The sequence below is a fragment of the Eurypyga helias genome, unplaced genomic scaffold (genome assembly GCF_000690775.1).
Source record: "Eurypyga helias isolate BGI_N326 unplaced genomic scaffold, ASM69077v1 scaffold44081, whole genome shotgun sequence".
NCBI lineage: Eukaryota > Metazoa > Chordata > Aves > Eurypygiformes > Eurypygidae > Eurypyga > Eurypyga helias.
The window spans coordinates 90-23788 of NW_010233574.1; the positions used below are offsets into that span (position 1 = coordinate 90).

Here is a 23699-nt window from a genome sequence, read left to right on the forward strand (position 1 = left end):
CAACCCAAGAAAACTGACACTTCTCACAACTTGTCTTCCCTCTGAAGTCCACCCAAATTGTTAATTTATTTCCAGTAAAAAAATTCTATGCCTTTATTCTAGTATTCTTTTTGTGAGCTATTGCCACTTTCCTAAGTTACTGCTCTTATTTCAGAGTGATTATACTTCTAGTGTAGGAAAATGTTGCTGAGACATGGAACCACACACTTCTCCATTGAATGCTGCATTTCTGTTTACGATGTAAACATAATCCTAGCCCTCAGAGAACAAAAAGAAGTCATAGTCATAATCCAGCTGAACACGTTTTTTTTGGTTTGTTTGTTGTTTTGTGTTTTGGTTTTGGTGTTGTTGGGGTTTTTTTTGTTTGTTTCTGTGAAGAACACAGCTCTTGGAGCTTTTTAGACATGGAGATATGTAGATGTGTAAAATTATATGTGTTATGTTAGTAGACTTAGACGAATCTATAGCTAAGGTGGAAGCATTTGAGGCAACTTCTTACATGAAGGGAAAAAATTAACTAGTATTGATCTGATTTGCATAATGATTTCTAAAATGGTAATGGCATCCAGTGTTTCAGTTTAGATAGTAAGCTCTTTCTATGGACAGTTACTGTTTGATACCTTTGGTACATGTTTGGGAGTTACTGTCAGATTATGAGAGCTGCTCATGTTTACAGGGGAGTTACAGCTCTGTCAGGCTGTAGTCTTTGATGTGTTTAATTTAATGTGTTATCAGTCATAATAGACATAGTTGGACAACTTTCTTTGCTGTTCACACTCCAGTTAGGACTTAATACGCTAACAGGCTGGACCAGTTCTCAGCAAGATCATTCTGAGGATATGAAATGTATCTGCAAAAGGTGGCACTTTGCAGAAGCTGGTGCAGTAGTGGGAAGAAAGCAGACTGTCCTCCTGTTTGGAGGTTTTGCTGTTGCTTGTTCATTTTGTAGCTCTTAATAGTTCTTTAGAATACGCATAAGCAACTGAAAACATTCTCTAGGTAATGAAAAAATAAAGAAAATATTCTAAAATTTCTTTATCCAGTCTGCTAATATTTTTTATAACTGAATGAAACCAAGTAGAACTTTAGAAGTATTTGATAGTAATAATTCATTTTTGTCTTCTTTTTTTTTCCCCACAAAAAATCTGCATAATAGATGACCCTCCCGCAGGCTTTAGTTACAGTAGTTCCAAATAATCAGTGACAATAAACATTGAAATTAATGTCTGTTCCTTTTTACAGACCAACTGTGCAAGACAATCGGCAAGAAATAATTATAAAAAATGGACGTCACCCTGTGATTGATGTACTACTGGGAGAACAGGATCAGTATGTTCCAAATACTACTAACCTTTCAGTAAGTACTGAGATACTGTTTGAGCTTTCGAAATCATTCATGGGAAGGAATCTGGGATGTGATTCTTGGCCAATAAGTTAAAATAAATGATTTAATCATACAACTCTGTGCTTGGTTGCATTTTGGGGAGATACTGCTTGATGTGATCACATCTGTTGTGTCCTTTTTCTGATATCTTGCAGCCAGATGCTCTCTTTACAACCTTGTTCTCTCTTAATGGCGTACAGAAGAGAAAGGTGATCTCAAAATTAGGAAAATTAAAGTTTTGAATGGTTATTTTTGAAAAACAGACAAATAATTACAGGTTTTTAACAGCATCATCCTCAGAAGTCTGCAGTTTGTCATAACTTTATCTCAAATTTGTGGAATTTTTTAATATACAAAATAGCAACAACTGAAGTTTCTGTGTAACATGTTACAGGCTCAGTTTTCCAAATTAATTCTAACATAGTTCAGATTTCTTTTAGGTATTTATTTACTGTGCATTTTCCTTTCTTTCTGGAAGTATTAACTGTGTCCAGATTTCTTAATCTGATGGTGCAGACTTGGAGCTCTGACTCGTCACTATGTGGTAGCAAGTACACGCTCTGCAGACTGCACATTAAATCACAGAATCACAGAACGATTTGGGTTGGAAAGGACCTTAAAGATCATCTAGTTCCAACCCCCCTGCCATGGGCAGGGACCCCTTCCACTAGACCAGGTTGCTCAAAGCCTCATCCCGCCTGGCCTTGAACACTTCCAGGGATGGGGCATCCACAGCTTCTCTGGGCAACCTGTTCCAGTGCCTCACCACCCTCTCCGTGAAGAACTTCTTCCTGATATCTAACCTAAACCTCCCTGCTTTCAATTTAAACCCGTTACCCCTTGTTCTGTCACTACAGGCCCTTGTAAAAAGTCCCCCCAACTTCCTTGTAGCCCCTTCAGGCACTGGAATGCTGCAGTTAGGTCCCCCCAGAGTCTTCTCTTCTCCAGACTGAACAAGCCCAGCTCTCTCAGCCTGTCCCCATAGGAGAGGTGCTCCAGCCCTCTGAGCATCTTCGTGGCCTCCTCTGGACTTGTTCCAAGTGGTCTATATCTTTCTGATGGTGGTTCCACAGCTGGATGCAGCACTCCAGGTGGGGTCTCACCAGAGCAGAGTACAGGGGGAGAATCCCCTCGCTCGACCTGCTGGCCACACTTCTCCTGATACAGCCCAGGATTAGTTGTAAGCAGCCTTTTATATTAACTTGTGATAAATAAAGGACCCCCATATGTAGCTTGCAGGCTCTGTGTTCCCCACAAGTCTCCCTCTGGCTGATGTTTTCTGCAATAAAGAATTATGTTGAGAAGTAGTAAGCTTATTACTTGCTTGATATTGTTGTTAAGAGGTGAAAGAAGGTGTGTGTGGGGGTTACTTCTTAACATTTCGGTGCAATATTACATAGATTGCCCTGAATTACCTAAAATGGCTATAAATACGCAGTTTACTGTAGGTAGGAAACATTGCCATATTTTATTTCACATGCGTTTTTCTGATAAGCATATTTTAGTTTGTTTCCTTCTTTTTTTTTCCTGAAAACTCTTAAATTACAAGATGTCCTTTTGACATTTTGTGTTAAATATTTGCTTGTCTGTATCTTTTTGAAATACTACATTGATATTCTTAGTAAATGCAAAAAATATGCTTGCAACTTAACTCTGAATACATAACTGCTTTTTTGTACAGCAAATATATAATAAGTGTGAAACAGATGTCACTGTGGAACAGTGCTGTGATAAACACCATTCAAATTTGTATGCATTTCTGTGAAAATATTTTTAAATGCTGTTCTATACTGAACAATGATATACAGATACTGGGCAGTTCTTCAGAGAATATTTTCAAAATCATTTGTCAACTCCAAACAAGTGACAGATGGCATTTACAAAAAAAGTCAGTATTTCATTCAGTAGTCATCATGCACTTTCCCCTGTTGGTCTCATTCTTATGTTGGCTTAATAAATACTGGATATTACAAAATCAAGGGATCAAGATCAAGTAGAATCACTTTTGCCTCTACTGTTGGTTTGAGTTGTCTCTTTTTTTAGAAAGGTGGGTTTAAGATCAGTTTATTAAAATGTGTCTTGTTTTAAATGATATGTTTGAATCAGAAGGAAAATGCATCTCCTGTAATTTTTTTCAGCTGAAATGTCAATATGTAACTTCAGAAAAAGCTTTCTGGCAGTGCCCAGAAATAAGCATCTTAGTCTTCCATTCTCTCTTTCCTCCCCAAATACTCATGGATTCATTACTTTCAGTAATGAATGTATTCAGCATTTCAGTACTTTTAACTTCAGCCATCAATTCTGATAAGCTGTTAGCTTATGGTTGCATGCAGTTGCAAGGGCAGATGGGCTCTGTGGTCTGATGTTACAGCATATGTTCTTTCCGAAAGCTGGCATTGCAAACCTGCTACTAGTCTCACAGCATGGTTGGAGGGGCCCTGGAGGGATACCAAACACATGCAAGGAGTTTGTAGATTCTAACAAATGAACTCATTCTGGTTTTCAGTACCTATAAATTCTGTTATGCTAAGCCAAGTGGTAGCCCAGTCGAAGTTGTAGTAGCAGTATTGAAACTATACCTTGGAGACTAGAATATTATGAATTTTGTTCCTCTATAGTCATATGCATTTTATTACACCCATCCTTTATTCCTCATAATGGCATTTTCTGGGGTTTGACTTTATTGCAACTTCCTTATGGATGAAGTTTTCCTCACAAAAGCTAAACAGCTATTTACATACAATAAATATGGATTGCGTGTATGTTATGTATGATCTGGATTATGATATAAAATAATGGTCCTATATTAATTTTATTTGACTCCCTGTTAACAGAATGAAAGCCTGACTGAAAAATGAATCTGTAAAGATCTTGAAGTTTATTCTGTGGAGGTGGTTGTTGTCAGAGTGCCTGACCAGTTCCAAGTTCGCTAGGTAGTGTGGCTAATGTTCATTATGCACAGCTTGTTCTTTCTTACATGCCCCTTCCATGGGACAACGGAATATACTGATTTTTGGTTAGTTCATCGACTGTGGGATTTCATTTTATGTACCCAGTTGAAATGGAAAGTCTAGTTGTCTAAATCCCTGGCATAACGTTGTTTCCCTAGCCTTGATTCAGCCTATGAGAAAGCTTAATAGATTAATTGATGAGTTTTAATTTTGTATTAGCAATTATGTTGCACCAGAGGAAGACAGTTTTCTTCTGGAGCCATGGACACGTGGCAGTACTACAGGGAATCTCACAGTTGAGAGAGCTCTGGCATCTGATTTCATTTTCCATAGAATTTCAGCAGTTCGATAGGCTGATCGATTGGAGACTGGATGCAGTCTGCACACAGTACCTGTGTCGCAGCCAAGTATTGCCAAACTCCACAATGACTTGATTTCTTGTTGCAGGCAGTCTGTTTGAATGTGCATACGTTGTACCAAGGCAAGCAGTTATGAACAGGTATGAAATCTAGGTCAAGTCTTTGTCTGCCAGATCTTCTTCCCATTTTGTAATGGAAAGTCTTAACTGCAAAGGAATCCAGATCACAACCAAATCAGGACAGCACTGGCTATGCTGAAAGCTGAGTTTCTCCCTTTCTCCAAAGAAAATTGGACTGGAAGTTCTTGGAGTGCTTTCTTGGCTCCTTGATGGAGAAAGTAAAGATTCCTTTTCACTCTGTCTAATTTTGCTCCAGAGTAATGGAAGCTGATTGTGATGTTTCTGTCTCACAGGCTTGGAGAGACCTTAGAAAAATTTATCCACCTGAAACTTCGTAAAAATCTTGAAAAGTGAATGTGATTAATTCTAAGAATGAGCAAGCTGTTCACCTAGAAACATAGGGTTTAACCCTTAGTGTCCTTTTATCCTTCTAAGCACATACACACACCAGGCTGACTTACAAAAGCATCGTGTGGAGGACAATATATTTGACCACTGTTTTATGTTTCCAGGGAGATGGTGAAAGGGTCATGATAATAACTGGACCCAACATGGGAGGAAAGAGCTCCTATATAAAGCAAGTTGCATTGATCACAGTCATGGCACAAATTGGTTCTTATGTTCCTGCGGAGGAGTCGACAATTGGTGTTGTGGATGGTATTTTTACCAGGTAATCTTTCAAAATTTGCTGGATGTTTATGAGAACAACTTTGTGGCAGAGTGTGTGTATATCAACGTATAATTTCATTTTTAATTTAGAACTTCAGAATTTATACTCCAAGTTTCCTTTTTTCATTTTAAATATGTACATGGGTGGTTAGGTTTTGGTTCTAATTTTCTGTTAATCTATAGTACTTGTTTTGGAATCTTTGATTCTTTAAAGCATAAGAATGTTAATGTCTCCATCTTGATTAAGATCCAGGTATCTAACTTCATCTGCCTGATTTGACATCTCAGCCAAATTTATTCTGCTGGGTGATAGTCACTTGATGTTTTCCACCAAAATGCAGGCTGTCACCTCTAAAAATCAGGTCACAGTTTCTGTTGTGCAGGGCAGTTGCACATACTCAAAAGAATTTGGGGCTGCATGGCCGTATTATCCTTCCTGTACTACCAGTCTTGAACACAACACACTTAACTTCATGTCTTTTAAAGAATAAATAATGGCAGTTCATTTCACTCAGCATGTCTCAGTCTCGTTTTTAAGGCAGTGCTGAGTAATTTTTGAAGTTTATCAGTACAAGCAAAACTTTTGTATTTATCATCTAATATTACTGAGGATTATCCATCTGGTTTTTTCCCTTTTTCTTTATTCTGCTTTTTAATCAGCTCAAGTTTTGTGTTACTGATGGTGTTTGAGGTGGGTAATTATTTATGGTTGCAAGTTTCACAACAATTATGTATGTGTGGTAGAATTATCTTTCCTGAAATCTTACTTCTATGATGGCAGAGTGCATTTCAGAGTTAACTTTTAACAGAGAATATGAAATACTGCTCATCTGGGATTGCTTCATCATATAAAGATGTGTTCTCATGCCTCACTGTGTCATGACAAAATTGAATGAAATCGCGCTTTGATGCACTTCAGTGCTAAGCAGTTGAACAAATTAGAAAACAATTTGTATTATCTTTCCAAAATTAATTGGAGCTGAAAATTCAGAATTATTACGGTTTTTTCCCTACCCTGCGTTGAAAGTAACTGACTGGTTGATTGGACGAGCATTTCTCAAGGGACATGGAGATACACAAGATCTGATTTACAGAAAAACATTATGTTACTAACAATATGAAGATTATGTTTTCCTTCCTCTGTGTTTTGTAGGTGAACTTGGAGTACTTCTGTTCACACTGTCTTAATTTCTAACCATGCACGTATGTTACTCTTATGCTTCGTATCCCCTTTCCTCTACTTTTTTTGACTGTCATTGAGACAGGATCCTTTCTGCAGAAAAATGAAGAAGTGTGAGGCAGTCACTGGGAGTGCTGTTTTGTTTTGTACCCCCTAGAAAGTGAAAGGATAGGTTCTTGTCCTATACAGTGTGAAAACCTTGAAATTAATGTATTTCAGTTCCATCTGTTCCCCAGTGCATTTCTTTGATTCCACTTAGTCGTTCTTTACATTACAGGTATTTTTCACATCGGTTCTGATAAGGCAGAGTGCTTGAATGTAAAACTTACGCTTTTAGGTTTCAAGCCAAACAGGCCAGGAGTGTGTTACTGCCTGTGAGGTTTTAGACCATTTAAGTTGGAGCCCAGTCAGATTCTAACACAGAAGATTCATTTCCACCCTCACCACCCCCCTGGTCTAAATTAGCTTTGGAAGCTCAGCTGGATATGCCATTCTTCATTTAACGTGAAATGTGTCAAACACCAGATGAGTGTACTAAAGAGTTACCTAAATTCTTGTCATTGCACTGAGAACTAAGAATAAACTAATTGGCTCAATATTAATCAAGAAGAAATTGAAAATGCATTATTGAGCTAGATATAGTCATGCATTAGTTAAAAGGTTAACAGGAAGATTTTTAATGCATAAAAAACCTGAGATTTATGTCTTGCATTCCTTCAGAAATCCAGAATAGTCATTTCGATTTGTAAAAGACTATCTGTGGAACTGGTTGTCTGTGCATCTGTTTAAATTCTCTTCTGCGTAGTGTAATTTGAGGGAATCGATTATACTGTTGGGACAGGCATTAGTCGTTTGCAAGGTACTTACAGGATGTTAGATCTTGTAGCTTTCCTTCCAGTACAAATGTTGAATATTTGCATCATGATTTTGCTTCAGCCTGTGGTGGTGTATGGTGGCCTTCCTTGGACTACATCTCCAAGTAGTGACCATCGTGTTCCAAAGTAGGTCAATCATTGTGCTTTTTTCTGAACTACTGTATTTGATTGTCATCAGCCACTAAATGGTCTTTAGTGCCCAGTCTAGTCTTTGCCTAACTCCTGCTTCATTTTTGCCTTCTCCAAATCATGAACTTCAGCCTCTGCAATGAGAAAACAGGTGACGTACCAGATTCTGCAACTCTGAGGCTCAGGATATACAAAGGCTGTCCAGGAAGTAGAGGCACCTCTGTTTTGGTTCGTTTGGGCTTTTTGGGTTAGGATGTTTTGGGTTTTAGGAAAGGTTAGGGTTTTCCAGGGTTCTGGGGAAGGTCTTAAAGTAGTATGGAAGTCTGTCAGGCCAGGTTAATGTGGTGTTATATTCATGGTATTTCATAGCCACAGGAATTTATAATAGTTTTTAATGCCTGGTCGAAGAAGAGAAGCAATAAATTCAGCTGCCACATGACACGTCTCGCATTGTTTCTTTAATGTTTTGGCTGAACATATATTTCTAAAGTCTCAGCTTTTCCCAAGAACTCTCCTCTGGTAGGGAATGAGCTTGAAGACATCAGAGATTTTCTCTTAACTCACCCTTAATTTTGGTTTAGTGTTTTGTTTTCTTCTGTGTTTTGGGGGTTGTGTTTGGTTGGTTGGTTTTTAATAGGATACAGATATGCATTGCCATGCCAGGACCAAGTATTTTCTGGAAAATGGGATTAATTTTTTTTTTTTAAATAACTTTGGTATATTTTTAATCTTTTAAAAACATTGCATGGGAAGATGTCAGTTTCCAAGTTATTTTCATCACTGCTGTGGTGTGTTGTTTTCTAGATGCTGCTATTAGCATAGCACCCCTGCTGTGAAGGATGCTTTACACGCTGACTCTATGAGGAGTTCTGTGCATCAGGAGCACCAACAGTTCTGCTTCTTGCTAAAATTTTTTTGAATAGTGGTGCTTTATACTTGTCTCTTTTTTTGTTTGTAGACTGAATCTTTGAAGTGTGAATTTATATAGATTTAAGAAATTACCATTCGTCTAGGATTTGTGTCGTGTTCTAAATAGGGTTTCCATGGAAATGGAAAGGTTGCTACTATGGTTATTTCTTTGGATATATTTAGTATTTATGTATTACTAAATAATATATTATGTATCAATTTAGCTTCTCTAAATTGACCTTAAATACTGCATTATATTGAACACTTTTAAGGATGCAAAAGAAATTGTATTGCTTACAGGCACATTGAAAATAGGAATGATCCATCTTCATTACTGGGTGTGTAGACAAAATACAGTGCTAAGGCTAGTCCAAACATTTCAGAGAAGTGGGAAAGGGAGAGAATCTTCCACCACATAATGCCTCTAAGCCCAGATGATATGCTGTTGCAAGTCTGTAAATTGGAAACTTGGAGGGGGATCAAGAGTAATTTCCTACAGTACCCTACTTGTGTTATTCACTTATTAAGGAAGTCTCTGAGTGCTCCTACGGACTCTCCCAAAGCTCATGGTTTCTTATGTCTAAAAACAACCTTGCTATTTCCATTGCTATGCTTTGTTCCTGATTCTGTGAAGGGGGTGCTAGGGGTTGTGAAATCACAAAAAAGTTTGCTTCACTGTTAGGTGGCTTCAGCTTCATCACATCAGACTAAAAAGACACTGAATCATTTTCTGCATTTCTGTATTTTTATTTAAAGGTCTTTTTAGAATAGGTTTCTATATTGTGTTGTTAAAGTTTGTATAAACTTCTCACTTGAAATTGTTTTTTAAGTCAACGTATGCGTAAACCATTTTTGTACAAAAAGATTATTTCTTTTCAGACTGTATGCTGTGCCCATTATTTAATGGGATAGCTGTGTGATAAGGAGGGAGTACACTATTTTGAGGATGTTTTGCTTGTTGATATTTTTGTCTCTTTTTATTTCCTCCTCCAAGGAATAAGGGATAATGTTTTCATGCAACCTTTGCTTAAAGAAATTAACTTAATCAGTACCATTATAGTTTAGGATTTTAGAATAGTTTTGGAAAGGCCAGTGCCCAATCTATATTGACTTTTAATGGGATTTGAGTATTTAGTTCTCTGGTGTTTTGAAATTCCCATACAACTTTCTCTTTGCAGTAAATGGGTTTAATTTTTGCTTTAAATTAACCTTCAATTTGTGTTAGTTCTTCTAATATAGTTATTCAGACACTGAAATTAGTATAATGTCTCTCTGTGTGTTTGTGTAGAAAAATAAAGTGTGTGGACATGCAAATATAGAGGAACTAATGAAAGAAATTCTGTTGACCTAATCTTGTGTTCAGAAGAGATGATGTTTAGCTGCTGAAGAAAGCTGACCTTTAAAAAGGTCCTGCTTACAATCAATTACAGCTAGAATACTTCAGCCTGCTTCCTGTAAGTCACCAGTAAATCTTTGTGAGGGTCAATTTACAAAGCTGAGAGAGTGAATGTGTCTAACAGTTTGAAGGTAAAATATATTCAAATAAACAAGATAATTAGGAATTCAAATTACCAAATGCCTTGTAGTCAAGATTTTAGGAATCCATTTATTGAAATTACAAGCTACCATTAGGAAGAATTCTGTGAAGGAGACCAACTCTTACCAACTCTAAATGGTGGTAAAGGGATAAAGAACAATTTCCTTCTTGTGTTGAAATAAAAGCCATTTCACTTACTTCACTGATCATATGTAAGCATGCAAAATCACACTACAGTTACATACATCTTCCAGTGAGGTTTTATACCATCAGCCAAACTGGGCATACAGTTTAAGGTGCAGCTTCAGTTGTCTACACTAACACATTGTACTGTGCTGCAGTTGCATTTGAAAACTGCCTCTTACAGGTTATGTGCCACATGCTTTAAAGGTTACAGGGAAGAACAGAAGCATCAGTAAGATGCACATAAATCATGGCACTCCGTGAAGAGTTATTTGTTTACTGTTTACTGATTCTGGACATGTGTTTAATCCTCATGATGACAATGAAATAGAATTTGAATTGTCTAAGAAGGTATATTAAGAAAATGGAGGGGTGGAGGAGGCTGGCAATACAGGTTACCAGGTGGTAGTGTTAAGTTGCTTAGGTAAGCAGCAGTTTAATTCTTTTGCTTTATGTAAGACAATGCAGTTGCCTGTACTTCAGGGCAGTCTTGTTGTAGGCTGCGCATATTACATGATCTGTGTTTAGGTGTACAGAACTCTGTCCAACATTTTAGCCTTGTAACAGATTATTTAAATATATTTTTAACATGGATGGCACTCCTCATTGCCAAGTCTATGCTTAAGATACACTCTGTTAAAATTCCACTGTATGTCTGAAAATGTTGTGAAAACAGATTGTGGTTGCTCACCTCAGCTAAGGAGGGACACTTTTGTTATTCTAACTTTTATTACATGTCTAATACAGGGTCTTTCAGATAGACGTGGCCACCAAGTGGAATCCTGACTCTGTCTGTCCTAGGGTTTACACTACATAGCTGTTGTGGTATTTTCCTGTTTGTCTTTCTTCCTTTTATAATGATTCTGAATGGGTGTAATAGCAGCTCAACTGAACCTGTAGTACAGAAATCTTCAGGCAGCTGATCCTTATGTGTCTGTTTGGCATGACAAAGTTGCAGAGCAATATAAATTAGGCCCTCAGACTTTAAGCTGTTGCCAGCATACAGTGACCTGGTCTTTTTGGTTGATTCAGCAGCAGCTGTGTCCTGCTGAGGTTTTTGCATGTGTCCCCGGCTTGCATGCACTCTACTTGAATTCCGAGATGTGGAAACCAAGAGCGAGCACGAGGTTCAAGCTGTGCTGCTTGAAGGTGTCTTTGAAGGCAGTCTTCAAACCCCAGTGCAGAGCCCTACCTCATGGCCCTTCATGCATAGGAAACTGCTTTCAGCTTTTGTGATCTTTGGGTCTATAAGGTGAGAGAGGAGGCAAAGGAAAAGAAAATATGTTTCCTAGGTTGGTCGAGAACTGCCAGCCTCATCCAACACTCAAATAATGAGGGAGTTTCATTCCCCCTCACCACTGGCCTTAGTTGGGAGATTTTATTTCAAGTCCAGCAGTCAGGATCCAGTTACAGCCATGTACCGTGCCAAGGAGTGGTGATTCAGTAAAGGGAAGGAATTTAGATTGCTGCAAGGGACAACAGTGCTACAGAGAGATTTGCCAACTGAAGATCACCTCCTGACTGAAATCGCATTTGAAGACCTACCCATGTATCAGCTACGTTCTCACAGGTGTTGCATGTGGTAACACAGGTCAGGGGACTCAAGTCACCCTATCACCTGCCCAGTCTTTCTGGAGTCTAGCAAAATATCTATGAACAGGCTGCATCTTCCACTGAGAAGACCGCTGGGGTGCTTGCATTGCTTGGTTTACCATAGGAGCGTCAGTGACCAAGGTACAGCTAATAACTCCCATCACAGCCTGGCTTTTTTATCTCAGTTGAACCTGCTTTCTTGTGACAGAGTGGCACTCTGTCTTACTTAGGAACCCTAGTAGTGTTCACCAGATAATCCTTTCTTTTCTAAAAAAACAGAATAGGTACAAGGAAAGCAAGCTCCTTCTGTCTTCTCAGTTCTTTGGACGAAGTGACCATGCATGTTTTCAACCCTTTGCACAACTCAGCCAGGCAATTTATATTATGCATTCCAGTTTAAAGAAAAAATGGCATTATTTATATGTATGCCTGGCTTAACATGGTGACACTGTTGGGATTTAAGTCTCCTTTTGTAAGTAGGAAGCTGCTTTAAAGGCCAAGACATTTCATCACGGAGTCCCTCTAAGTGGGTAACTCAATGTGTTGTCATGCTGTTCTGCCAGCTGGTGGCTGTACTTCCCTTGCTGCGTGTCAATGCTTGCTCTGCTACTGCTCGGTTAGTAACTTCAGCTGATCCTGAAATCCGCAAAGCCGAGATGTGGCCCATTCCACTTAAACTTGTGAGCGTTGCATACCCGCATGGGAGAGAGCTTGATGTTACATCGAATAAGCAGTATTTGAATGCCTGCTTGACTCCTGTGACTGGCACTCCTCATTTCCTCCATCATTCTGTGAGCAGAAGGACCCATGTCAGTCATGTGCAATTGGATCCACGAAGATGGAAGAGGAAGGGGCATTTACATATCCCAAAGTGACATTTTTTGTATGAGTTACTCTGGCCATCATGGGTTCTTTCACCCATATGGTTTCTGTGTCTTGATTGTTGGCACCTAAAAGAGAATTTATGGGCCAGAAAATAGGGGAAAGTTTGTGGCTGTGCCTCTGTAAGCTCATGCAAGAAGGCTGGATGCACAAAGCCCATGGCCTGTTCCCATAACCCCTGCAAGGACTGCAGGTATCTCTGTTTCTGCAGGGTGTGTGCAAGAGGTGTGTACACCGCATTGGTGTACATGAGGTTTTGGAGTTTGTTTTCCTTGTGCCAGAAAGATCTCATGTAACGTCAATGGCATGGTCGTCAGTGAAAGAACGCACACTTGAGATGCAGAGCGCTCAGAAGGCTGTACGTAATATCGTCTTTCTGTCAGGTCCTCTTATGGGGCTCAGCAGAGTATTCCTTTGCCTAGGTGAAAAAACAAACTAGACTCAGCTTCTGACTGGCATATTGCTCTCCTGTGTAGGAGAAGTGCAAGTTTATTCCACCTACAAGCGTATAGCGCGAAGGCAGAACTGTGACTAGGTGTAGGAAATTCTGACATTTGTTACAAGGGACCTTGAGGAGCACCGGAAGTTGCTTTCAGGTCGCTAAAGCTTGCCCTGTTTGGTGTGGTCCAGAAGATAAGAGATCATAATCTGGAAAGAAATGCTGCTAAAGCTTAGAGGACGGTTTAAGAATAAAGGGTTTCTTCACTGTAAACTAAAAAAAGACCAAGAAAACTCAGCCATTATTAATTCACCTTTCTTTAAAAGCTGTGCATCAAGCTTGCTGTAATGCTTTCTTCTGTAAGTTTTACTCAAAATGTCTGTTTGATCTCTAAATGGTGGAATTGACTTTCAAAAAGGTCAGGTCTCACAATAGATCCATTTTGGATGTTACCTCCCTAAATACTTCAACAGCTGTTTGATTCTGACAACTTGACAAACATATTACTGTTTTGTCAAGAGTGTGGAGCTGAAAGAAACTAGTAGACAAACCTGACAATTTTCTCTCTAGGCAAACTTTTTTTAACGGGATAAAATGTGCATATTCATGGCATCATAACAAATTTTAGTAAAATCAAAAATCATGGAAAGCAAATATTGTTTTAACACCTGCAAACATTTGAGCAATCAATTTTGGATGTTTGTGTTTATTTTTTCTTCTTTCTGCTTCATGGGAATGTCACCATGATTAAAATTGAAAGATACATAAAATTTCATGATGTACTTTGATTCAAATGTTCAAAGGCTTGTTAAGAGTATATTTTATAAAAAATCTTGAGAAAATCAGAAAGCACAGGATGTAATGGTACATGAAACAAGAAAAAGAATGCTTCTATTGGAATGGAAATTGTAGAAGATGTTTTCCAGGTGCTTTTCACAAGAAATTGAAATCTGGAATAAATCACTTAAGAATAAAAACAAAATAGTGCTTGTAAATATTAATGGAAATGAACGTTCCATTGGCCTAACTTCTGGTGGGAAAAAAAATTCCCAGTTTTTTGTAACTAGGAAAATGATGTTGAACTTAATTTCATTCCCGTTTTACCAGTTGATCAGTAGAAGGGAGCTGCACAGGAGCAGGACAGAGGGGAGAAATTTTTGTATTTAAAATAATAATAAATAACAAGCTCCATTATTTCAGAGCTTCACTGCAGAAATGGTGCTATTTGCACAGCAATAGGCAAATTAAGGTTGAATAAGAGAGCAATTTATGACCAGAATGCAGCTCGTTATATTTTTTGCTACTTACGCATTGCTCTATTTGCAATGAGACTGTCCAGGAACTCACTCACTTGAAAATGGTTTAGAAGCATTCATGAGAAGGCTCTTCCTGCATAGTGATTTCATGATAAAGAAATAGACATCCTCCACCCAAAGCTACTCTGTGTCCTTAACGGTGACTGATGACGCGTTAAAACAGTTACCAGTGTGCAGGAAGGTCTCGCAGAGCTTTTATGTCTTATGTGGGCCTGTCCCATCATATTATTAGTCCTTTGTACTACGTGGAGTATGGTGGTATTGCTTTTCATCCCTTGAGGGGGTCTGGTTGATTTTGTTCCATAATAAATCTTAATCACAATTTTTAGAATTATACTTGAAGGATTACATAATCATGTTTGTCTATATGTCTGTCTATCTATCTATCTGTCTATCTATCATCTATTTTAGATCTACTGAAAAATCTTTTCCTGAAGTTACTGCATCATTAGAATTTCAGGATTTCTGTGCATTTTCCATTTCTGGCCACAACGTCCACAATCAGATCATTGGGCTGGACTGGCATAGGTGTTGTGTGTGCACATACTTGGCAATAATAAGTTCTGTCCTTTATGACAAACTCTGCAGTATTTTGCCAGAGTAGCATAAATTTTTGTATCACATGCAAACTTTGTTGTTCGTAACCCAAAAGACCAGTTACCAAAATAAAAAATTCCTTGCTTCCATTTATTGCTTTATTAAGCTTTATTGATTTCTTTGAGGCTTACAGGGTAGGATTATGACGATTACTCTTTCTGTCTGTCCTAGAAATATGTTAAATCACAAAACCTGGCATGAAGATTCAGCTAGACAGCTTCTTCATACCTTTATCATAAAAATCTAGGCTACAAAATTCTAGTCTTGAGGTGACAACAGTGTTTGGCAGGGCAATCTGCAGGCGTCCTGTGTAATACAGAAATCATTAGGAGATTGAGTGCTGAATAGAAGCTGTGAGGGATTTTATCTCAGCAGAGCAACTTGTACGTTACCTGATTTTGGATGGAACTTTGGTTGACGCCTTGTTAGATTTTGCCTTTTTTTTTTTTAAGTTATTTACACCTGAAAATAAATGTTTAAAGTCTTTCAGATTTTCCTTTTGGTGGGGGTGGAACCAAACCCTGGATTTTCTCAGTTTGCCAGTGCATTAGACTCTGAAAGATAAGGGTCAGAAAATTTAAAAGCAAAGGTACTTTTTCACATTCTTGTTTATTCTATATATATGTAATAATGCTTACTGGGTTTGCCATACACATTAATTTTTGTATTGTGCAGAAAAGCAGGGAACCATTCATACAAAGCAATCCCAAGTGACTGACAAGTCCACACGAGAATTTCATATACTGATATGCTAGACAAGTATTGTTTGTATTGCTGTGGAAAGCAGCAATGACAGTCAGACAAACAGAACTTGTTAGTTGTCAAGAACCCAAAAGTAATTTTCAGAAATGTTGCTTGTTTATGGCACAGTAATTTGTTTCATTTTGTTCTTGCTTAATTGTTTTTGTGTTTATTGCCAGAATAACAAAAAATACTTAAGCCTTTCACTTATGCTTACAGTCATATAATTACACCTCTGGGGTAAATTATTCCCAGCTTTCAAGGGGAAAAAAAGGGTGGTGTATTAAAGTCATTGCACCTATTTTCTGTCATGTGGAGATGTTCTTTTTTAAAAAGAAAGATATAAGTTGAAATTGTAGTTAGTGCTGTTGAATTGAAAATCATTTTGTTCTGTTTTTCTAGAAAAATTGTCTCTTGGACATATTGTGGTGCATTTGAACTGTAACTTTCTGGCAGTGTTCTGTAGCTCTGTAGAAATAAAGCTATGCTACACATATATTTGTAGCTAAGTTAGTTTCATGTCTTTGTTCATTACACAGTAATGTGCCTCTGCAGTGTTAGGTTTATATCACCTATACATGTAATAATACCATATTTAACAAACTGGTCTTCACTTTATATGCATGATATTTGATAAAATCTGTAAATATAAAGAGCTGTTTTGTTTGCAGGGGGTTTAAATCAGGCTTGAAAACTAATTTAAGTCAATAAAATGGTTGTTTTTATATACAGTGAGATTTATGAAACAATTTCTTCTGCGTATTGCACTATTCCTGAAAGGAATTGAAAAGTTTTCCCCATAATGGTGTTTGGGGAGGGGCAGGGGGAAGAAAATTTTCCTGTGAAGCTGACCAGCTCTTTTACAGTAAAGTTGAAACTCTTCTATTAAATGGTGGTACTTAATTTTCTAAACTCTTCTGTGCTGTGATTTAACCTAGTCGATTTGAATTGGATTTTTTGTAGCTTCCATAGTTTTAAAGGGGAAAAGTTCACTTGCGCTGAACGCTTCAGCTATTGTCCCTAGTCTGTTGCTATAGTTTCGGCTTTTTAATCCCCCCTTGGCCTCAATCCTTCAGCTACATATGCACATTAACTTAATTACCTTGAGTTCCCTCGCTGGAATCCCGAGCATAGTAAATGTAAACTTGTGCATATTTTAGGGTTGGTTTTACTTTGTCTTCATTTTTTCAGGTTCTTCTGGCTGATATTGATGGCTCGCAAATTAATGCCCTAATTTGAATATCTATGCTTATAATTTATCCTTCAGCAGAATGATTGTACTCTTAATCTGTTCTTTCTCTTGACCATCAGTAACATTTATATAGTGTCAATGGTTTCCTGCAGAGAAAACAGGGTAAACGCATGGGTTTGGAGATTCAGTTCCTTAATGGAGCCCTCATAAACTTCATCTAGCATTGGCCTTCTGGTATGCACTGCCTGCGCTGGCAGATCTCTTGATCAGGAAGAGAAGCTGCAATGGTATGTCTGTACAGGAGCAAATTACAGCTTTCTCTCTTAGGGCAAGACAAAGAAATGCTTTGTTCTGTGCTTGAGTAAATGTAAAAGCTGTGAAAAGCAATCCATCTATACATTAGATATAAAGTCCTTTGCATGTTTGAACGTGGAATTTAAGCTATTGCTATCGTGTCCTTGTTCTGCTACTGGACACCCAGCTCCTCCAAGAGCTCAGCCCTCGCACATTGGCAACCAGCTGCTGTAGGACCGTGGGATGGAGAAAGTGGAACTTAGACTCAAGCAAGTTTAGTTTTAAAATACAGTGGAAATTTTTAGAATTAACCAAAAATCTGCTGGATTATTTTAACAGTGAGTGATGTATTTGCCCTGGGTAACATAAGAAGTATTTTTTAAGGTGTTCTTATTGAGGTTATCATTGCTGAATTTCATAAAATAACTTTACCAGGTGTTCTTCACTAGGTAGAAGCTTTTGGAAAAACAACTGAATTTCTGTTGCCTTATAAAGCATTTGGAATGAGACAATATTGATAACTTCTTGTCACTCAGTAACTGTACTGACTAGACCTGTATTTTGGCTTCTCAGCTCAGTCCTACCTGTTCTGTCAGTCAGTGTGAAGCTTTTAAAATATTGAATGTTCACTGCAATCCAAGGATGTTTTTCTTTCCTCTGGCTTTCAGCAAAAAATCAATGCTGTTCACATCTTGAAAGCTAATCCTGTTAGATACATTTCTTTTAATATACTGGGTGCTCGCGTGTGCAGCATCCCTCTGTTGGCTAGATCTATAGGGTAATGAGGATTTAAGTGATTACTGGTTCTGGCTATTTCAATTACTGAGTGATATGGAGAAGGAAAAAAAAAAGTATAAACCACTATGAAACTGAGTATTAAAATCACTTTGGACTTGCTTTTCTTTTCAGGATAATGCCGAGTATGTATCACTAGTGGTCTTAGGTTTTACTGGTTTAATTAATTTCTCAGTGACTGAGAATATCGTAAGTCTACAATGATCTACAAAATAAAATTGTATTTTACATTAAGTGTGTAGTGCATTTTGTCAGGCTTTTCAACAACTGGTCGTCTTAACTTGATAACATTCCATTGGTATTTCATCATTTTAAATCTGCAAATAAGCAGTTGTAGAAATGGTTGAGCATGTATGTGCATGTTGACTGCAGATTGATTAGTATCATGAGCATTTTCTGATTTGCTATTATTGTTGTTCATGTAACTTTGCACACATTTTCTTTGAAGTTGCCCATGAATAATGCAAAAATAATAACTATCCTGATAACAATGCTTTCTGTGATACTTAGGATAAGAGTTTTGGGTTGGGTTTTTTTTTTTGAATTCTGTAATTGGAGTTTCTGTAAGTTATTTTTCTTAATTTTTGGTTTGAATCAGTAAGAGCTTGATGGAAATGAAGTAAACGATTTACCAGTACTCTGTGGGGGAGTGTGAAGCATTAGCTTCTTGCCAGTGAACTGTTATAAATTTGCAGATGCTATCTTCTGAAGAATTTCTTGATAAATTTTCATGGTTTGTGGAAAACAGCCAGAAGTTACAGTATCCAAGTTGGGCTACTTTTATACTAAGTGTTTCTAAACTACACAGGACTTCAAATCACTTTTGTGGGCAAAAGTGAATGATCTGGTTAAAGGTGTTGGGATTCTTAGGACCACAGTAGGAGAGGACATGCAGTAGTCAGCCTGCCTGTCCTCCATTTAGGAAGCCTGTTTTCATTTTCTTCAATTTTTAACCTGTGAAGTCTCAGTAAGTGTTTGTTAGGTGCCTCATTAACAGAAAGTCAATAACCCACCTCAGTGAGAGCAGATTCACCTAGGTGTTGAAATAAGATCGTGCCCGTGTTCTTCCATTCATGTCAGGATCAATATCAAGATTTTATGTTCTCATAAGCATCATCTTCAGTTAATACTCACACTTCAGCAACCATTTCTTTTCTTCAGCGACAACATGAAACTTTAGCTGGGAAAAGAGTTTTCTGCAAAAAATAAAAGGATACAAAATGGTTGTTATGAGATCTTTTTAAGACATACTAACTCTACAATGTTGATCAAAAACATGTTGCAGAGAACAGTCCCATGCAAGAGAAGGCATAAAATGTAAGGCAGGACCCTAACTAATCCTTGTCTCTGTGAACTAGTTATTTTAATTTAAGTAACTCCTGTTCAAACACAGTGATCTTTGAAATGGCATTTTGAAGGGTTTATGTGAGGGGGAGTGAGTGGAACTGTAAAGTCACATTATGAATTTATTTTATTTGTGGTTTTTCTCAGTGTTCTCTTTGAATCACAGAAGGAATGTCTTTGTTGTTGGTGTTGGGAGAGTGGTATTCTACAACTTATTTAAGACAATCTTAGGGAAAAGACTAACTTCTTTAATGTTAATTGTTCTGTACAAATAAATAATTTAACTATGAGTTAAGCTATGAGGTCTGGCTTCAGTTCTGATCCCTGGGAAGACAAACCATACCTGGAAACCTGAGTGCTTTCTCTTGAAAACTGCAAAGGCACTGTGTAGAGACTCTATACTAGTTACGTTTATTCTTCTGTAACAGGAAGTGACTAACTAAAACCAGCACACACTAAATTTCATTTCTGCAGGAAGTATTTAAGGTGAATTCTTAAAGTCAAGTGCATCTTTCTAAAATCAAGGTGAAAAATATTAAAGTTAATTTTTTTCCCAGCATTAAGTATTTCATAAACTAATAATTAATAAATAGCACTGGATGTTGACAGCTGTGTGAAAATTAGGCTGTAGGGAGTGGTTTTGCACTCTTGTTTTCTAGGATTTGTTCAGTTTTATGTAGTTGCTTTTTGTTACTAGTGGGACCTCTTGGGCTGGTTGGTCATTTTCACAAGCAGCATGAGGGATTCACACTAACATAAAAGAATAATAAAATACCTGAAGTCCACACAGTGCTCTTCCTTTTATAAGCAAACCAACTAACAGCATGTTGGATGACTTCTTTTGAAAGATAGCATGGAAAAAAAGCCTTAGCTAGAAGCTTCTGGATTTCAGATTTGTTTTTCTGTTTAAGAAATTCAGGGGGTTTTTTTCACTGCCTTCTGTCATACTGGGACATTTTCTGTTTTAACCTACATGCTGTCACATTCACCCCTGGACTGCTAGCACAGGGCAGCTGCAGTTCTCTGGGGGCCTCTCTGCTCCGCCCCAAAACAATGTCTTCTGTTATCCTCTTGTTCTTACACCACTGTTAGTCATCAAGTCTGCAAGTCTATCCTCTTTTTCCAGGATATCTCTTTTTTTTGGAGAGCAGTAATAACAGGCTGCTGAAAGGAGCTCCAAGGAGAGCTCAGTGGTCTCAATTTAAATATCCTCCCTCTGTACCAATTTTTCATGGATGGCTGTCAAAGCCCCCAGATGTGTCTGGCTGATCAAAAACTTGAAAACGCCAGACTTTGAGGTAGCTTCCAGGGCCACATAGTTTAGCGATCTTAGTTTGTGCCTGTTGAGAGGGAGTTTAAATGCATACTGACTACATAAAAATTGAGATGCAAGTAAAAAAGTTACACTGTTTAATTCTAACCATTTCTGAGTGGTAGCATAGTTACATCATTAAAAAAGTTTGCAACATTTGTAAAGCCTCCTAGGACAAAATATCATAGGACAGCTTCCCAGGCTGATGAGCCCTTGTGTTGGAGAAAGTCAGTACTGTGTACATGTAGTGCCTCAGGAGGGCAGGTTAAAAGCCCAGCCATTTGGGTGCTGCCACTGCAGAATAAGGAAATCTGTATCTTTTTCTCTAAGGGTTCACAGACAGGTGAAGCACCTAGTGCTAGCTGGTTTACACAAAGCTAGGTACTGCTGCATATCATCTAACTTACTGTCCAAAAGTTAATCTACGAAAACATTGCTTCCCTGTTGGTGGTGTGGGGTTTGGTTGGTTTTTTTTTTCTGAGGCTACAGACAGGAATCTTTACCACTTGAAACATAACACTGAAAAGAGATAATGCCTCCTCTCTTTTTTCTTTACATAATAAATGTGTTGAACATTATAAGATGAAGAGCTTTTAATTTTATGAAATTTGGTTGGCTGTCAAAGAGACATTATAACAAGTGGTTTCCAGCCAAATTGCATTTGCTGAGGAGTGATGGATCTCTTGCCAGCACTAAAGAGGCACTCTTCACATTGGATGTCTGCACGCTTCTCGTGGGCAGAATGCAGTAATCTTTCTAAACGTAGGCATTAGAAATTCCATAGCTGAAATTGAAGTTTTCATATTAACTGGGTCACTGCTTCCAGCGGCTAGTGTTTTGACAAGTAGAGGAATAGAGCTGGTGAAGTTGGGTGGCATTGCTCTTGCTCTCATGGGTTGCATTTGTGGCTGTCTTACTCTGTTTTAACCTTTTTTCCTGTACACTTTTTTTTTTTTTAATTAAGAGGGAGAAGAAAATCTGCGTAGCGTGTAACATGTATGCATCCCTCAATGACAACTCGTACCTCGTCACATATTTCACTATATGGTCACCGACCCTAGTGATGAACGCAGCATTAAAATGTCATCAAATAGTTACTTTTGTTTACATATGAAAGTTAATAAAATATCTGATTGCATTGTAGGCAGCTTTCCAGGGAAAGTGAGTCTTGGAAAGTTTATTAGGACCATGTGTAAACAGAAAAAAAAGCAAACAAACTATGGTTTAAGTGCTGGCATCTTTAAGACTAAGATGAGTATCTGTAACATTTCTTTTCTCATTTTAACCCTAACAATTCAAAGGGATAACATCCTAGTTATTACCTATTAGCTGCTAATAATGGTAGATCATCTGGATTTTTTTAATATTATAGGAAAAAGTTTAATCTTTGATGTATAAAAACATTTAGGAGGCAAGTTACATTAAAATGTAAATTCAAAGCAACTGAATCCTGTAGAAGTTTAGTGGGATTTATTATAGCTTTTTAAACTAGAAGAAAAAGAATTGTTTAAGCAATAGGTGGTTTTGCTCAAACTTTATTATATCAGGAGTAATATAGCATACAGTTGGGCAGCAATGCCTTGCTGCATATTAACTGTTACTATTATAAATGCATTCATCCACATTAAAATAGTTGTTTCTGGGATAATATTGCTTATCACATAGTTTTAAATAACAAGCATGATTCTTCTAGTGTCAAGGACAGAGGCAGAAAGAAAAATTTTATTCATTTTCAAAGAATGACATTTAAGAGTTTTTATGTCATTTGAAAATACACTTCTTTTTTTGATCTGTAGATAAGCCTGAGTCAGATTTTAATTTTCTAAGCTGCTGAAAAGAGAGGCTTCTTTTGCTGCTGTTGTTAACAACAAGAGAAAGATGATAATAATTCCTGTTTGTATCTTGAGCATTTAGAGAGGAAGTTCTGAAAATTATTTTTGTGAATGCAAATTAGATACAAAATGACTAAATGATTTTGAGGGCTCTTATGGAAATGATGCAATCCGAGAGAAAAATAGAACTGAGAGCTCTCAGTGTAATCATCATAGGTGCACAACAGACAGCCTGTTAGATGCTATCTCTGTAATGAAAATTGAAATACAAATTATAAAATAATAATATTAATAACCCTAGAGTCATAAATGAATGCTGAAGTTGCCCATTACAGAGCCAGAGATTGTTCAGACATAGTGTCATTCTAGTGGACTTATCTGTAGTTAGTAGTGTTTAAAATACATCTAATTTATATGGTTTTCCATAGATCTGTGCAATATTGCGATAAATGGGGATTGTTTGATTTTACAGCAGTACATGATGGCTGAACCAAACTAGGGAAGGGGCTGGGAGGTGTTCGGGGCACTGTGAGGAATTGAATATTATGTTCATAGCTCTTAACCCAGTATTTATAAGGATTAAAATAGTAAGTGGCTTAGTAAAATGTTAATTTCACAATGCCTCAACACCCTGAATTATATATTTAATTCAGTTAAATTAATGTAAACTTTAATTAGCTTATGTGAAAAATTACCTTTCTTCCGGAGTATGTGGGAGTGTATCTACTGTGTATGTAAGCACATACTTGATGAAATAAACACTCTGTTTGCTTATTGTATCCGAATGCTCATCTGCAATCAAAATTAGCTCATTTATAATGGAAGATTTGTGTATTACGAGCTTACGCATGCCACCAAACCAAATTTCCAGAGCAGGAACCAGAGTATATATAAAAACCACAGCTGTGCTGAGTCCAACCTGCTAGTTTTTGGTATTGGTAGTCAATTAACTCTTGACAATCAAAATCCTCACAAAATTATCAGTGTCTTGCTTCTGTAGGTAGCAGAGAGAATTGCAGCAAAAGACTGAGAGGAAAAAGAAGGTTATATTGGGATTCTCTGTAAAG

General features: G+C 37.5%; 1 protein-coding gene across 1 annotated transcript in view; it reads left to right on the forward strand.

The window, feature by feature from the left end:
- Positions 1–1242: 1242 nt before the first annotated feature.
- LOC104517191 (DNA mismatch repair protein Msh3-like) overlaps positions 1243–23699 on the forward strand; it is a gene marked incomplete at both ends in the record, with an annotated part of 30046 nt that continues 7589 nt past the window's right edge. The window contains 2 exons of the mRNA XM_010161770.1: positions 1243–1357; positions 5326–5483. Of these exons, the coding sequence (XP_010160072.1) occupies positions 1243–1357; positions 5326–5483 (273 nt within the window). The remainder of the gene's footprint in view (positions 1358–5325; positions 5484–23699) is intronic.